Raw genomic sequence first — 18,016 nt, 5'->3', positions numbered from 1 at the left:
CAGACAGAATCTTATCATGTATCTCTGTATACAGGGAGCTCCCCCTAGTGGTGACTGCAGACAGGATCTTATCATGTATCTCTGTATACAGGGAGCTCCCCCTAGTGGAGGCTGCAGACAGGATCTTATCATGTATCTGTATACAGGGAGCCCCCTAGTGGTGGCTGCAGACAGAATATTATCATGTATCTCTGTATACAGGGACCTCCCCCTAGTGATGGCTGCAGACAGAATCTTATCATGTATCTGTATACAGGGAGCTCCCCCTAGTGGTGGCTGCACACAGGATCTAATCATGTATTTCTATAAACAGGGAGCTCCCCCTAGTGGTGGCTGCAGACAGAATCTTATCATGTATCTCTGTATACAGGTAGCTCCCCCTAGTGGTGACTGCAGACAGGATCTTATCATGTATCTGTATACAGGGAGCTCCCCCTAGTGGTGGCTGCACACAGAATCTTATCATGCATCTATTTATACAGGGAGTTCCCTCTAGTGGTGGCTGCAGACAGGACCTTATCATGTATCTCTGTATACTGGGAGCCCCCCCTACTGTTGGCTGCAGACTGAATCTTATCATGTATCAGTGTATACTTGGAGCTCCCCCTAGTGGTGACTGCAGACAAAAACTTGTCATGCATCTGTTTGTACATGGGACTCCCCCTAGTGGTGACCATGAATCTTATAATTTATCTCTGTATACAGGGAGCTCCCCCTCGTGGTGACTGCAGAAATAATGTTATCATGTATCTCTGTATACAGGGGGCTCCCCCTAGTGGTGGCTACAGGAAGGATCTGATCATGTATCTCTGTATACAGGGAGCTCCCCCTAGTGGTGACTGCAGAATCTTATCACGTATCTCTGTATACAGGGAGCTCCCCCTAGTGGTGACTGCAGGCAGGATCTTATCATGTATCTCTGTATACAGGGAGCTCCCCCTAGTGGTGGCTGCAGACAGGATCTTATCATGTATCTCTGTATACAGGGAGCTCCCCCTAGTGGTGACTGCAGAATCTTATCACGTATCTCTGTATACAGGGAGCTCCCCCTAGTGGTGACTGCAGACAGAATCTTATCATGTATCTCTGTATACAGGGAGCTCCCCCTAGTGGTGGCTGCAGACAGAATCTTATTATCTATCTGTGTATACAGAGAGCTCCCCCTAGTGGTGGCTGCAGACAGAATCTTATCATGTATCTCTGTATACAGGGAGCTCCCCCTAGTGGTGGCTGCAGACAGAATCTTATTATCTATCTGTGTATACAGAGAGCTCCCCCTAGTGGTGGCTGCAGACAGAATCTTATTATCTATCTGTGTATACAGAGAGCTCCCCTAGTGGTGGCTGCAGACAGAATCTTATCATGTATCTCTGTATACAGGGAGCTCCCCCTAGTGGTGACTGCAGACAGGATCTTATCACGTATCTCTGTATACAGGGAGCTCCCCCTAGTGGTGGCTGCAGACAGGATCTTATCATGTATCTCTGTATACAGGGAGCTCCCCCTAGTGGTGGCTGCAGACAGAATCTTATCATGTATCTCTGTATACAGAGAGCTCCCCCTAGTGGTGGCTGCAGACAGGATCTTATCATGTATCTCTGTATACAGGGAGCTCCCCCTAGTGGTGACTGCAGACAGGATCTTATCATGTATCTCTGTATACAGAGAGCTCCCCCTAGTGGTGGCTGCAGACAGGATCTTATCATGTATCTCTGTATACAGGGAGCTCCCACTAGTGGTGACTGCAGACAGGATATTATCATGTATCTCTGTATACAGAGAGCTCCCCCTACTGGTGACTGCAGACAGAATCTTATCATGTGTCTCTTTATACAGAGAGCTCCCCCTAGTGGTGGCTGCAGACAGGATCTTATCACGTATCTCTGTATACAGGGAGCTCCCACTAGTGGTGACTGCAGACAGAATCTTATCATGTATCTCTGTATACAGGGAGCTCCCACTAGTGGTGACTGCAGACAGAATCTTATCATGTATCTCTGTATACAGAGAGCTCCCCCTAGTGGTGACTGCAGACAGAATCTTATCATGTATCTTTGTATACAGGGAGCTCCCCCTAGTGGTGACTGCAGACAGGATCTTATGTATCTCTGTATACAGGGAGCTCCCCCTAGTGGTGGCTGCAGACAGGATCTTATCATGTATCTCTGTATACAGGGAGCTCCCCCTAGTGGTGACTGCAGATATAATCTTATCATGTATCTCTGTATACAGGGAGCTCCCCCTAGTGGTGGCTGCAGACAGAATCTTATCATGTATCTCTGTATACAGGGAGCTCCCCCTAGTGGTGACTGCAGACAGAATCTTATCATGTATCTCTGTATACAGAGAGCTCCCCCTAGTGGTGACTGCAGTTAGTCAGAATAATGTTATTTCATTCAATTACTTTGTCATGGATTTGATTCTCTGAATTAGATAAATTGATCTGTGGGTTGCTATAAAGATACCTTTAAAATGACTAACCAAAGGATTTTGAGACTTGATGATGAAAGAATAGATGTAAATTCCCCTGGAGACAATCAGTTAATACAATCCTAATGAATAAGCAAGAAGTTTCACAGTTTGCATTGAGCTGCAGTGAACCTTGCACTAATTGCTATAATTAGAGGCTGTTGAGTGCAGACAGTTAGCGCGGACTGTGCCCCCGGTCATTCAGGATCACTCAGATGGAAGGATTCTGCCTGACCTATCTGTGGGATCCATGGAAGCTCCATAGACAAAGCGTTAATTAATGCCGGGGAGGAGAGGGAATCCTCGTCCTGGCACTGCCCACTTATTTACATTAAATTAATACCCTGAGACCACGATGTAGCGACATCCTAATTCTGATAAACATTTTGTGAAATCTCTGCTCTTTTCTGCAATGTAATAATGATATGCAGCAGAGCTGAGTTTGTCAGGTGGAGGAATCCTAAGCTTCCTGAAATAGCAGAGCTGACTGTGTAACAAATGCACCATATATACATGTGATCAGCCTAGCCTTCCAAGTAACAAGCAGGGGCGAAACTTTAGAGGGGACAAAGTTAGAAGTTGCACTTAGTTTCAGAGCCTGACATAAGTACCAGTGCTGAGTTTCTCACATGTAGCAGGGCTGAGTTTGTCAGCTGTACTAGTGAATGTCAAATTAAATAGACTCGTCCAATGTAGCTGAGCCGACTTTATTAGTGTAATACAGCTGAACTTGTCTGATGCAGCAGAGCTGAGTCAGTCTACTAAGGCAGTGCTGATTTCGTCGTTGACTTAACGTCTAGGGACAATTTTTGTTATTACATTTATGTAGTTTTGGCTAAAAATCTTTTTTTTGCAATTAAATTTAATAAAAAATATTACACCATTTGCCTTCTGTAACCTCTGTGCTGCACCATCTATTGCTGGCGGCAGAATGAGTGAACTAAGAATGTGTCAGCGAGCTCCTTCTGACAGCACATTTTGGATTTTTTTTTTAGCTCCTCTCTGCTGATCTATGACCACAGATCACATCAAAGTTAAATGTGCAGGAAATAAAAAGCCTGGAAAAGCCAACACGCTGCAAAATCTTTAAAGCCCAATTGAACAAATGATTTTTAATCCAAAATACATTTAGCTAAAAAAAATAAAATGTCCTCAAAGATTAAATTTAAGATAAACCACTACTAGGCTTCTCGGATGTAGCAGAGCTGAGTTATTTGATATAGCAGAGTCAGTCTAAGACAGAGGTGTCAAACTGCATTCCTCGAGGGCCCCAAACAGGTCATGTTTTTAGGATTTCCTTGTATTGCACAGGTGATAATTTAATCCCCTGCACAGAATGATTCCAGCACCTTGTGCAATGCTAAGGAGACCTTGAAAACACGCAGGGTCTGAGGCCCTCGAGGAATGCAGTTTGAGACCCCTGGTCTAAGATATGCTGAGCTTTTCTGATGTAGCAGAGTTAAATCTGCTGGATGCAATGGAGCTAAGCTGAGTTCAACTTGTCTGTTGTAGCACAGCTGAGTTTACTTTGTTCGATGTAGCACAGCTGAGTTTACCTTGTCTGATGTAGTACAGCTGAGTTTACCTTGTCTGATGTAGCACAGCTGAGTTCACCTTGTCCGATGTAGCACACCTGAGTTCACCTTATCCAATGTACTACAGCTGAGTTCACCTTATTCGGTGTAGCACAGCTGAGTTCACCTTGTCCAATGTAGTACAGCTGAGTACACCTTATTCAGTGTAGCACAGATGAGTTCACCTTGTCCGATGTAGCACAGCTGAGTTCACCTTGTCTGATGTAGCACAGCTGAGTTCACCTTTTCCAATGTACCACAGCTGAGTTTACGTTGTCCGATGTAGCACAGCTGGGTTTACCTTGTCCGATGTAGCAAAGCTGAGTTTACCTTGTATGATATAACACAGCTGAGTATAACTTGTCCGGTGTAGCACAGCTGAGTTTACCTTGTCCGATGTAGCAAAGCTGAGTTTACCTTGTGTGATATAACACAGCTGAGTATACCTTGTCCGGTGTAGCACAGCTGAGTTCACCTTATCCAATGTAGCACAGCTGAGTTCACCTTATCCAATGTAGCACAGCTGAGTTCACCTTATCCGGTGTAGCACAGCTGAGTTTACCTTATCCGATGAGTTTGTCAACAGGACTAATGATGCATTTTTCATGTGTAGCAGAGCTAGACACGTCGTTGCATAAAAAATGTTACAAATTGAAAATTACCCATATAACATATATGAACATAGAACTCAGCTCTTCTACGCATGATTTTTTTTTCAGGATCAGAAATTGCTAAATATCTCACCTTACTCAACAGCCTGTCCTCCTGGCACTTATAGTCCTCCAGAAGCATCCACTACTCACTGCGATGTCTGCCCAACCAACAGCAACACGACAACTTCTGGCGCCATCAGCTGCCCATGTAACAAGGGATTTTACCGCATCCCAGAGGAATCTGCGTCCGCTCCATGCACTGGTGAGTCACACGATAGGAGCAGATCTTCTATTAATTGCACCCAGGGAGATTGTATGATAGGGGCAGGCACAGGTGGCAGAGAGATTTAAAGGGCCAGTGCAGTAATAGCAGTTTTTGGGAACTGACTTGGTCATTTAGTCTTATTTTAGAGAAATATCATAAAGGCGATTCTGCACAGATGCCACCAATATTGTCCGGACGTGAGCTACACCCTGTGTGGACACACAAAGTCTAAATGTACATATCCCTAAATTGCCCCCCTGGCTAGTACCCATCATCATGGCTATGCTTCATAATATGCACAGCGAGGATCCCCCCAATAACAGCATTTACCACAGTGTCTTACTACTGCTCAGAGATAGTGACAACCACAGTGCCCCATAATAATAGCACACATAATACCCCACAACCGGAGTGCCCTATACATATAGTAACTACAGACCCCCACCGGACCCCCGCCATCCACACTCACCAGCACATTATTCTCAGAATTCTTTCATGCTCTGCCCCTTTTGAGATCCAGTTTGTGGAACTTTTCCTAACTTTGGCAAGTAGAGGACCCTCCCGCACCCTTCAGATCTTGGTACATTTCAGACCCCAGCACCAAGAAGAAAATGTAATTCTGGATTCTGGAAAAGTTGGGTGACAACAACCTCCTAGAGGAGCACGATGGGAGTTGTAGTAGGTGAATGGCAATGACTTTGACCCTCCATTAATGATCCCATTTGTGCATTTCCAGGACCCCCATCAGCTCCATGGGACATGAATTATGAAGTCAGTGGTCCCGGAGCTGTGTCCATGACGTGGAGGACCCCGAAAGACATGGGGGGACGTACGGAGGTCATGTACTCAGTGGCGTGTAAAGAGTGTGTGATCGGACGCTGCCTCCGCTGTGGGGATGGAGTGACGTTCAGACCTGGACAGGTGGGAATCACCCAGACGAGGGTCCAGCTGTCCGGACTTCTGCCCGGAGTGGCCTATACCCTGGAGGTGCAGTCTACTAATCGGGTGTCAGAGTTGAGCTTGGAACCTCCCAAATATGCGTCTCTGAACATCAGCATCAGTCAGTCAGGTCAGTGGTGAATCTGGTCTTTATATCCATGATACAGCCCGCAGTGTAAAGAATGGGGGACAAAAATATTCATATATGAAGTACCGTGTAAAGTTTTCTAAAAATCCAGATTTTTTTTTTCATCTTGCATGAAACAAACGTCCCAATAATTTCAAGGAAACTGTGAAATATTTTTGTACCAGTTTGTTATTGGGAATTCGGAGGACCCCTTTAAGAGTATTATGCTCACAAATTAGCGCAATTAACCATTGCTTATGGATCTAAAGCCGGTTTTACACGTTTGTTTTTTTCCGGTACTGGAAGAAAAACGGTACTGGAGATATCAGTGCCCGTGTCTGTAACACTTGCAGCACACGTGTGGTAACTGTGTGCCTCGTCAGTGCCAAACATACCGGCTCCTGAGAACAGCGGTACAGTTAGCGCTATTCCCCCAACGCCGGCTGCTGAAGATGGCGCTCATCATTCTCCCCTGCTCTGCTGGTGAGCAGTGCGAGCAGGGAAGAATGATGAGAGTTATATTCAAGTGAAAACAATGAGAGCAGGTAGCGGCTGATGAGAGTATTCATCACCCGCCGCCTGTGCTATAAATGAATAAAAAATCTGATGTGGGTTTCCCTGTATTTTCTACAACCAGCCAGGCAAAACTGACAGCTGGGGGCTGCAACCCTCAGCTGTCAGCTTCAGCAAGGCTGGTTATCAACAACAGAGAGGTCCCTAAGCCATATTTTTTAATTATTTAAATAAATATTTAATTGTTTTAAATATTGGCATGGGGTCCCCCCATTTTTGACAACCAGCCAAGCTAAAGCTGACAGCTGGAGGCTGATATTCTCAAGCTGGTAAGGGGCCATGGATATTGACCCCCCCATCTTAAAAATAGCAGCCACCCAGAAAAAAACACATTCTATTAAATGTGCCAATTCTGGTGCTTTGCCCAGTTCTTCCCACTTCCTCTGTAGTGGTGGCAAGTGGGGTAATATTTGTTGGGTTGATGTTACCTTTGTATTGTTTGGTGACGCCAAGCCCACATCTTAATAATGGAGAGGTGTCTATGAGACACATATCCATTACTAATCCTATAGTTATATGGAAAATAAAGACACAGCCAGAATAAAAGTCCTTTATTTGAAATAAAACAAAAAACACAGTTTTACTTTTTTGTTTAAAAATTATAAACACAGTTATAATCACCTAACTTCTAATTCCACTGAATCCCTCGTCTCCTGTAATAAAGCAATAAAGCAAAAGTAAAAAACAACATTATCCCTCACCTGTCGTTGGGGACCTCAGCACTGTGGGAAAAAGTCAGTGATGAGGTCACCGTAGTTCAGTTCAGCGAGTTCACAGCAGATCACGTGAGAATTTCTCACAGTGATCTGCGTTCATCTCTGAGCTGAACTGCGGTGAACTCAGTGACTTTTTCCCACAGTGCTGAGGTCACAGCAGTTCATTGGCCCTAGCTGGGAACGCAGCCTCCCTGACTGGCGGTAACCTTGGTTATGTCACTGCTGGTCACTGATGCTGCGCTTGCAGCAGCTCACTCCTCAGTGGTTCTCAGCCTGTGTGGTCGCATCTTGGTTTATCCAGGTTGAAAACTATTAATCCTCCAGACATGATTACGGTGTGGGATAGAACAATGGACAGGTGAGGAATATTGTTGTTTTTTGTGTTTGTTTTATTACAGGAGATCGAGGGCTTCGGTGGAATTAGGCATTAGGTGAGTATATCTGTGTTTGTTGTTTTTAAATATAAATGGAAAAGTGTGTTTAGTCTGATTTCTAATATAGGACTTTATTCTGGCTGTGTCATTATTTACCATATAACTATAGGATTAGTAATGGATAGGTGTCATATAGACGCCTCTCCATTAGAAATTCGTGGCCTCGATGTCACCTGACAATACAAAGGTGACATCAACCCCACAAATATTAACCCCATTTGCCACCGCTACAGGGTAAGTGGAAAGAGTCAGGCAAAGCACCAGAATTGGCAGAACTAATAGATGCACCTTTTCTGGGCGGCTGCGGCTGCTTTTAGCCTGGGGGGGTCAATATCCATGGCCCCTTACCAACCAGCTGTCTGCTTTAGCTTGGCTGGTTGTCAAAGATGAGGGGGACCCTGCCCCGTTTTTTTAAATTAATTGTTGAAATAATTAAAAAAACAGCGTAGGGACCCGTCTATTCTTGATATCCCGCCTTGCTGAAGCTCACAGCTAATGGTTGCAGCCCCCAGCTGTGAGCTTTGCCTAAAAAAAGAAAGTACAGGGGAACCCACTCTGGATTTTTTATTTATGTATTTATTTATAGAGCAGACGACTGCTGATGAATACTCCCGTCAGCCGCCGCCTGCTGTCACTGTCATCGGTTGAATATAACTCTCATCATTCTCCACTGCTCGTGTTGATCGCCGGCAGAGCAGGGGAGAATGAAGAGAGTGGTCCTCAGCACCTGGCGCCGGGGAACAGCGCTAACTGTACCGCTGCTTCTCAGGCGCCGGTACATGTCACATGTATAATGTATGACATCCATGTGTGTTATCTATGTGCACGCGAGCGGGACATTTTGCTACTCGTGCTGCTGTTAAAAAATGGATATGTCAGCGTATTTTACCCATGGACGCATGGTCCATGAAAGCACACTGAATTGTGCACAGATCCATTCACTTGAATGGGTCTACCTGTGTAAGTGTCTCCGGTAAGTGTGAAAACTGTCACCACACGTACCAGAGACACCGACGTATAAAAAAGGCCTAAATAAAAGCAACTCAATTTTGTAAAGCCTTTATTAACACATAAATCTGCATGGGAGCTGCAAACACCAAACGGGAGAAGGTTTTCAATCAAGACAATTTGCAAACTTTTTTTGCTTTTGAAAAAAAGTTTAGAAAGTTTACACTCCTTTTTATTCGTTATTTTTCTGTCTTGTTTTATTTATTTTTTTCCAATTGAAATATTTTCTGTCTTTCGATTGTCGTCTTATACGGGGAGAGGAGGGGGCTTCCCTGACAAGTTTGGCACAGAGAGGACATTTATTGACTCTTTCTGCCGCCCTTTACTTATTGGTGACTGAATCCATGAGTATGGGAGCCCTGAACATTCACGCCTGGCTGAAGCGAGAAAATCCCCCGAGCAGAACAGCACAGTCCTTCTCACCTCCCCGACTTGTTGTGTATGTGATATGTTCACACTTGTGATTAGCTACAGGAAAACTGAGAATATGGGGGTCTCGTTCATAAGTATTCACTCCCCTACAGAAAGGTTGAAAAAAAATTACTCCCTGAGGAAAAATTAAACTTTTTTTTAATTATATTTAGCCGATGGATGAAACGACTGCAACTGGAGAGGAACAGGTTGTATCATAAATAAAAAGCATAAAATTAGACCTCCATAGTGACATATAATTATAAAAAAGGGTGTGCAGATTTTTGCATCCTGTGCTAGTTGATATTGTGTGACTTGTAGATTTACCACAACTGTCAGCTATGAAATGAAGAAGACTGATCTACTGCTAGGGATCCACGGAGAATTAGTTTTAAGGAGATAATTTAATAAATAGTGTAAACTTTTGCAACTATTTTTTTTCATCTAAACTATAAAGTGAAGCAACTTTGGAGAAATTCTTGATTAAAAATCTTAAGTGTAAACTCCTACCATCAAATGTATATAGAGAAGAGAATGCGCCCAAAAGTCTTATCCCAGAATTGCAGCTTCTCCTTCAGTCCTGTGTCCCCCTTATATAATATCTGGACCCTCGCCTCCTAGTGTATAGCATGCGGCCCCATTACCCTCAGTGTATAACCTCCAGCCTCTTGTTTTTCCCTCGGTTTATATCCTCCGGCCCCCCGCCATGCCGTCTGCCATTATTAACATGTGACAGAGCGGCCGGTGGTCCAGAGATCACTGATCCCAGCCTGGTCCTGTAATAGCAGCCACCGGGGGAACAAGTCCGTCCATGACATTTCTTCCTCCTGAATCTTCCACCATCACCTGTGACTGATATTATTGAGGAGTGCAAGGAACCACAGCAACTCAGTCACGAAGCTACAGAGCGGGGGGCCGAGTGCTGAGGAGCAGAGGGAAGAAAAGTCACCACCGCTCTGCTGACCCCATAACTGCAGAGTCCAGACCTCCTCTGGTATTAACATCAGCACAAACACTTCTTGGCCGAGCAGCTGCGTGCAGCCGTACATCACTGAGCACAATGCCGAGCGTCGGATGGAGTGGTGTAAAGCCGCCATCACTGGACTCTGGAGGAGACGTGTTCTGTGCAGTGACGGATCGCACTTCTCTGTCTGCGTCTGATGGAGGAGTCTGGGTTTGGTGATTCCAGGAGGATGTTACCCCCTAACTGCATTCTGCCCTCTGTACAGATGGTGGAGGAGGATAATGGTATGTACTGTTATCAGAGATCGGCCTCGGACCCTCAGCTCCAGTGATGGGAAATATTAATCTTCAGAACAAGATATTGTGGGCAATTGTAGCTGAAACTAGCTGAAAGTTTGTGGGAACAGTTTGGTGAAGACCCTTATCTGCCCCCCATGACTGTGCCCAGTGCACAAGGTCCATACATGGGGGGGGGGGGACATGAGCGGCCGTCATCAACACCTGAGATTTTGAGCCCGGACCTCCCCCTACATCAAGGTTTGACCCCACAAATGAACTTCTGGATGAAGAGCTAAAAAATCCCACAAACCATTATATCTTCAGAGGGGTGACCCCATATTAATGTCTATGGATGTAGATGAGGACAGAGAAGCCCCCGGAGGTGGATGTGGGGGGCACATACTTTCTCCATATTAATGTCTATGGATGTAGATGAGGACAGAGAAGCCCCCAGAGGAGGATGTGGGGGGCACATACTTTCTCCATATTAATGTCTATGGATGTAGATGAGGACAGAAAAGCCCCCGAAGGAGGATGTGGGGGGCACATATGGAGCGCCCCCACAGCCGCAGGGCCGAGGGGCACCCGGTACCGGGCCTCTGTGTCTCAGCTCTGGGGTTGTCACGGTGGCTAGACCCAGTCCGTGGCCCTGCTGAGGGGCGTCCAATGAAAGGTGTGGATGGTGATGATGTTATGGTGCGGTGCAGGTCGCAGTAAATAACGAGGACACCAGGTTCCAGTCTCTTTACCTCTTTACTGAAGGCTTCGGGATCCTCAGTCCAGAATACGGTTAACCGGGCTGTGGGAGTCCGGCCGGTCCGATGGCTCGGAGCTCTTCCGGGACCCTAGTGTCGCCCCTCTCCAATTGTTGCCCCCTATGTCTTCTTAGGTGATTTGAGTGAGACAGCCTATAACTGACTGTCCTGCCATAGGTTTGAAGTAAGGCCTGGAGCTCAATACTTCCTCGGCGTTCCGGCCACCGGCTGTGCGCCTCAGTAGGATGTTGCCTCGGTCTTACAGCACGACTCCTACTGGTGTTTCTCCTTGTTGCGTTGATCTCGTTTCTCACTCAGCACAATAAACCTCGCTTCTTGTCCTTTCTTAGGGTACCGCCGCGATCAGGTGCAGGCGCGGTCCCGTAACGTTCTTTCTGTTCGCTAGGCCTCTGTCAGGATCCCACCACTGACAGGGACCCCCCTGAATCTTCCCCTGCAACACCCTCTGCCCCAGGATGTTGCCTGGTTCCAACCCAGTCAGCTTCTCACTAACTTCCTCTCTAACCCCCAGTTTTACCAGACTGTGAGGAGTGGCCTAATAAATAGCACCCTTAGCTCCCCCTGGAGGCCAGACTGTGAAGTGTATTGGTGTCTGTGATACCTGGTCAGGTGAACTCCTTCAGTGCCATCAGACGTACCATAGCCCCCCTTAGCGGCGGAGCATCAGTACTGCAACGACCAGGACTCTGGGGCGCTGCACTCCCCCCCGGTTAAATCCAGTACTCCTGGACTGGGAAGAAAACAACAATACATGTCAGCAAAAAGACATACAATTTTGAAATGCAATAACAATAAACAAATTTGAACAGAGCTTCCCTTTATGGGAGGTGAGGACACTTGAATTTTACAAACATGGTTAAATACTTTAAATAACATACTATAAATAACTTTTCTTACCCAACCGGGTATTCTACTTAGTGCAATTTCTGAACAATAATTTAACATTGTCTTTAAGGACGTATACGCTGAATCCACTAAAGACCTTCTTAAAAAACACTATAAGGCTAATCAACTTTTCTTCATTTTCCACCTTTACATCTGCAGGACCGCCTGTATATCTGCCCCAGGCCTACTGCCTCTCGCTCTGTTGCAGGACCGCCCCTTTCCGCCCGGGCCTACTGCCTTTCTGCTACTATACACAGTATAGAACTTATCAACCTTCTCTCAGTTCAAGATCGCTGAGCCATCTCGGTATGGCTCCTAGGAGAACTCACCGACTAACCCCATACGGGTTCACTTCCTGTCCTCATTCTTCTAGCAACATCATTAAACATTTCTCACAATTAACTAGCTTACTACATATAACTTCTATATGTAAGCATTATTCGACTTTAAGTGCGATTGGTGAACGTCCTCTTTAAGAAGGGACCAAGTCTCTATGAGGTAGTGCAACTTCTCAAGCTGCAAGTCTGTATGCTGCAAGGACTCCGATACTGCTTCCAGGAACAGTTTCTTCGCAAAGAGTCCTTTTCTTTGTAAAACCAGTAGAGGGCACCTTTAAGAAGGTGCAAACTATTTACAATAAGTTTGTAATCATGCAGTGTTCATGATCCAGCAGTTCTTTTCAACAATGATAAACGAAAAACAAAAGCAAAAAGGCAAAAATAGGGATCCCGGGTAAACAAAGGGATCCCTTTAAGAGTTAACCCTAGTCGGGTTGTAGCAGCAAAAAAACACATCGGAACACAAACAGTTAACTATTTACAGATTCAAAATATTAGGACGTTTACTTGAACCACTCAGGAGGCAGCCCCGGCGGCAACCCCTTTGGATATTGCCTGCCGCCTGGTACTGCGTAAGGGGGTTCGTTGTCCCATCTGGGGGTCTGCGTACCCACTGTCTTCAGTTCTGGGGCAGCAGGGGCACCGGCCACCCGAGGAGGCGCCTCCTTGGCCACGACGGTGGTTGAGGTGACGATGCTGCAGGTTGTGGTTTTGACCATGGTGCCCGTTGGAGTGACCACGGTGGTCTTGGTGATAATCGTGGGCTGACCACAAGGGGGCACCTTCGCTACGGGGGACAGCTTTACCGGCACCTTAGTCGGGGTGTCACGGGGTTTCGCTTTTTATGGACATTCAGGGCGAACCACCCCTTTTCCCCAAAATGCCGGGTGTAAGTGACTTCTTCCCCCGGGTAGAGGTCCCGGTCTGGATGGCCTTCTCTGAGATGAGACTCCACATCCTGCCGGTTGACGAAGACTTCGGCGTACAGTCCCAGCTCTTTTATAAAGCCCCAGCCTCCGCGGAGCTTGAAGGCAACGACGGTGCCCTGCCTGCGCGGGCCTGGTGAGCGGTGGGGTCCTTGCGGGCCCGGTCCTTGACCGCCAAGTCTTTTCGGTGGTAGGCCTCTAGCCCGGCCTGGTACGCCTTTTCCTTCTCCTCCCACTGCTGTTCCAGCTGGGCCTGGTATTCCTCCCAGCTCAGGGCCTGCACCATCTCCCCTTCCTGTGTCTTCACCCCGGGGAACCCCATGAGATTGGATCCTGGGTTCACCCAGCGACACACTGTGCGCTCCGCACGGACATCACACAGCAGAGTAGTTGGTGGAATCGGGGCCTTCAGGAAGTGTTCCATACCCGTTGCCTCCTCCCATGGTAACAGGCGTTGGAGTCTATGGGTCCCAGGGAGAGGGGGTGCCGCGACGGGACCTATCAACAGACCCTCAGCAAGCGGGACAGGGTCGGCGGACTCACCAGTCGGTGCAGGCCCCTCCTCCTTGGTCGGCTCCACTGGCGGCATGGTCGATAGGAACGTCGGCTGGAGTTCCGGCAGCGACGCAGGGTCAGGCGTTCGAAGGCCCTCCACCGGCGCCTCCATCCGCAGCTGGAGGAGTTGTTTGATCAGGTCTTCCATTTCAACCTGCAGGAGGCCGGTCCCAATCGCGGAGAGCTGACCACTGTGCTCGTTCGGGTGGCTGGGGGAGTCCTTGGCTCCGACCCCGCATTCCTGGTCTGAGCGGCTGGTCATGGTGTCCTCCACGTGGGTCACCTCCTGGTCTTTTTCCTACTCTCTTCTTTGTGGGCGGTTTCGTTTTCTCTGCCTCCGCCCACCATTGAGAATCAAGAGGCGGATCTCGGCTGCTGACGGACACGTCCTCAAGGTACAGAAATATTTAGACTGGGCGGCCATTGTCTTTTGCGCTCTTCAGCTTGTCTACGCCCACTTCCACGCCCTTCTTCTTCTCCTGCGCTCTCCTCAGCGCTGTAATGGCGGCGGTTTTTGGCGGCAAATGGCAATACACAGTCTTTGCAATAAGTCACAGTCCAAGCACAATAAATCACAGTTCCAAGGCACACATGACCTGTTTCTTCAGGCTTGAGTAGATCCTGTTCGTGACGCCAAATTGGAGCGCCCCCACTGCCGCAGGGCCGAGGGGCACCCGGTACCGGGCCTCTGAGTCTCTGTTCTGGGGTTGTCACGGTGGCTAGACCCGGTCCGTGGCCCTGCTGAGGGGCGTCCAATGAAAGGTGTGGATGGTGAAGATGTTATGGTGCGGTGTAGGTCGCAGTAAATAACGAGGACACCAGGTTGCAGTCTCTTTACCTCTTTACTGAAGGCTTCAGGATCCTCAGTCCGGAATACGGTTAACCGGGCTGCGGGAGTCCGGCCGGTCCGATGGCACCTCCAGAGTTCCCTTTGCAGGTGGAAATCTGTGCCTACCTTCTAGCACTGGTGTGTTGTGGTCCTCCCCTGCTGTGCTTACGGGATAGTCCCAACTGTTGTGTCTGTTTCTGAAGTTCCCTCACAACTTTATTCTGATGTTCTTCTTCGTCCCCCAGATGATATGGCTAGGACGCACCCGTATGACGGGTAGGCTCGGAGCTCTTCCGGGACCCTAGTGTCGCCCCTCTCCAACTGTTGCCCCCTATGTCTTCTTAGGTGATTTGAGTGAGACAGCCCGCCTATAACTGACTGTCCTGCCGTAGGTTTGAAGTAAGGCATGGAGCTCAATACTTCCTCGGCGTTCTGGCCACCGGCTACGCGCCTCAGTAGGATGTTGCCTCGTCTTACAGCACGACTCCTACTGGTGTTTCTCCTTGTTGCGTTGATCTCGTTTCTCACTCCGCACAATAAACCTCGCTTCTTGTCCTTTCTTGGGGTACCGCCGCGATGAAGTGCAGTCGCGGTCCCGTAACGTTCTTTCTGTTCGCTAGGCCTCTGTCAGGATCCCACCCCTGACAGGGACCCCCCTGAATCTTCCCCTGCAACACCGTCTGCCCCAGGATGTTGCTTGGTTCCAACCCAGTCAGCTTTCTCTCTAACTTCCTCTCTAACCCCCAGTTTTAACAGACTGTGAGGAGTGGCCTAATAAATAGCACCCTTAGCTCCCCCTGGAGGCCAGACTGTGAAGTGTATTGGTGTCTGTGATACCTGGTCAGGTGAACTCCTTCAGTGCCATCAGACGTACCATAGCCCCCCTTAGCGGCGGAGCATCAGTACTGCAAAGACCAGGACTCTGGGGCGCTGCACATACTTTCTCCATATTAATGTCTATAGATGTAGATGAGGACAGAGAAGCCCCCGGAGGAGGATGTGGGGGGCACATACTTTCTCCATATTAATGTCTATGGATGTAGATGAGGACAGAGAAGCCCCCGGAGGAGGATGTGGGGGGCACATACTTTCTCCATATAAATGTCTATGGATGTAGATGAGAACAGAGAAGCACCCGGAGAAGGATGTGGGGGGCACATACTTTCTCCATATTAATGTCTATGGATGTAGATGAGGACAGAGAAGCCCCCGGAGGAGGATGTGGGGGGCACATACTTTCTCCATATTAATGTCTATGGATGTAGATGAGGACAGAGAAGCCCCCGGAGGAGGATGTGGGGGGCACATACTTTCTCCATATTAATGTCTATGGATGTAGATGAGGACACAGAAGCCCCCGGAGGAGGATGTGGGGGGCACATACTTTCACCATATTAATGTCTATGGATGTAGATGAGGACACAGAAGCCCCCGGAGGAGGATGTGGGGGGCACATATGCAGCGCCCCAGAGTCCTGGTCGTTGCAGTATTGTGGCTCCGCCGCTATGGGGAGCTATGGTACGTCTGATGGCACTGAAGGAGTTCATCTGACCAGGTATCACAGACACCAATACATTTCACAGTCGGGCCTCCAGGGGGAGCTAAGGGTTCTATTCACTAGGCCACTCCTCACATACTGGTAAAACTGGGGGTCAGGCAGGAAGTTAGAGAGAAAGCTGACTGGATGGGAACCAGGCAACACCTTGTGGCAGAGGGTGTTGCAGGGGAAGATTCGGTAGGGTCCCTGTCAGGGGTGGGATCCTGACAGAGGCCTGGCAACTTGAGAGAACGTCACGGGACCGTGCCTGCTCAGGATAGCGGCGGTGCCCAAGGAAGGAACAAGAAGCGAGATATATTGTGCTGAGTGAGAAACGAGATCACCGCAGAGGGAGAATTCCAGTAGGAGTTGTGCTGTTAGACCGAGGCAACATCCTACTGAGGCGCACAACCGGTGGCCGGAACGCCGAGGAAGTACAGTGCTTCAAGCCATACTTCAAACCTACGGCAGGACAGTCAGTTACAGGCGGGCTGTCTCACCCAGACCCAGGAAGACCTAGGGAGGTACCAACAGGAGTGGGGCGACGCTAGAGTCCCGGAAGAGCTCCGAGCCTCCCCGTCATACGGGTGCGTCCTAACCGTAAGATCAGGGGGACGTAAAAAGGGAGAAACATTACAGTTGTGAGGGAACATGAGAAACAGACACAACAGTTGTGGGGACTTTCCGTAAGCACAGCAGGGAAGGACCGCAACACACAAGCGCAAGAAGGTAGGCACAGATTTCCACCTGCAAAGAGAACTCTGGAGGTGCCATTGGACCGGCCAGACTTGCGCAGCCTGGTTATCTGGATTCCGGACTGAGGACCCAGAGACCTTCAGTAAAGAGGTAAAGAGACTGCAACCTGGTGTCCTCGTTATTTACTGCGACCAGCGCTTCACAACTACACCATCACTCACTATTCTATCACCGGACGTCCCCCACTGACCAGCAGGGTCACGGACCGGGTCTAGCCACCGTGATAACCCCAGAACAGAGACTCAGAGGCCCGGTACCGGGTACCCCTCGGCCCTGCGGCAGTGGGGGCGCTCCATTTTTGGCGTCACGAACAGGATCTACTTAAGCCTGAAGGATCAGGTCATGTGTGCCTTGGAACTGTGATTCATTGTGCTTGGACTGTACTTCATTGCAAGGACTGTGCTGTGCCATTAACCGCCAAAACCGCCGCCATTGCAGCGCTGAGAAGAAGCGCAGGAGAAGAAGAGAGGCGTGGAGTGGGCGTAGACAAGCTGGAGAGCGCGAAGGACAATGGCCGCCCAGTCTAAGTATTTCTGTGTCCTGAGGACGTGTCCGTCAGCAGCCGAGGTCCGCCTCCTGATCCTGTTTGGAGGGTGGAGACCATGGAGACGGGGCCGCCCACGAAAGAGACCGCGGGAAGAGGACACTGGAGAGGAAGCGAAAATGGCGACGCCGGGAGCACCGCGTGGGAATGACCAGACTCGGCAGGAGGCTGCGCAGCCCGATGCAACCCGGGATACGCCATCACTACAGGAATTGACCCTTTCGGAGCCAACAATGGGCCGACCTCCCCGGCCGCCATCCGAGGAGTGCGTGGCTGCAGCCGAGGCCCGGCGGATAGCCTACCGATTGGAAGCCGATGCCCGTGTGATCACTCGGCTGGGCCAGCCTGCGGAGGTCCGCCTGTCTCCAGTGTCCCCTGCTTCCTCCATCCAGGCCGCGGCGGAGTGTGAGCTGCGCGCACCGGGCCTGAGGATCCTGCCGGAGGCCGAACATCTGCGGG

The 18,016-nt window shown here is 48.9% G+C and overlaps 1 protein-coding gene across 1 annotated transcript in view; it reads left to right on the top strand.

The window, feature by feature from the left end:
* The window catches only part of LOC143767547 (ephrin type-B receptor 5-like), a 111,960-nt gene that overhangs the window by 20,480 nt on the left and 73,464 nt on the right, over positions 1 to 18,016 (top strand). The window contains exons 4-5 of the mRNA XM_077255956.1: positions 4,800 to 4,958; positions 5,698 to 6,030. Coding sequence (XP_077112071.1) covers positions 4,800 to 4,958; positions 5,698 to 6,030 — 492 coding nt within the window. The remainder of the gene's footprint in view (positions 1 to 4,799; positions 4,959 to 5,697; positions 6,031 to 18,016) is intronic.

This window comes from Ranitomeya variabilis, chromosome 4, assembly GCF_051348905.1.
Source record: "Ranitomeya variabilis isolate aRanVar5 chromosome 4, aRanVar5.hap1, whole genome shotgun sequence".
NCBI classification, from domain to species: domain Eukaryota; kingdom Metazoa; phylum Chordata; class Amphibia; order Anura; family Dendrobatidae; genus Ranitomeya; species Ranitomeya variabilis.
This window is presented reverse-complemented; position numbering and strand designations above follow the sequence as displayed.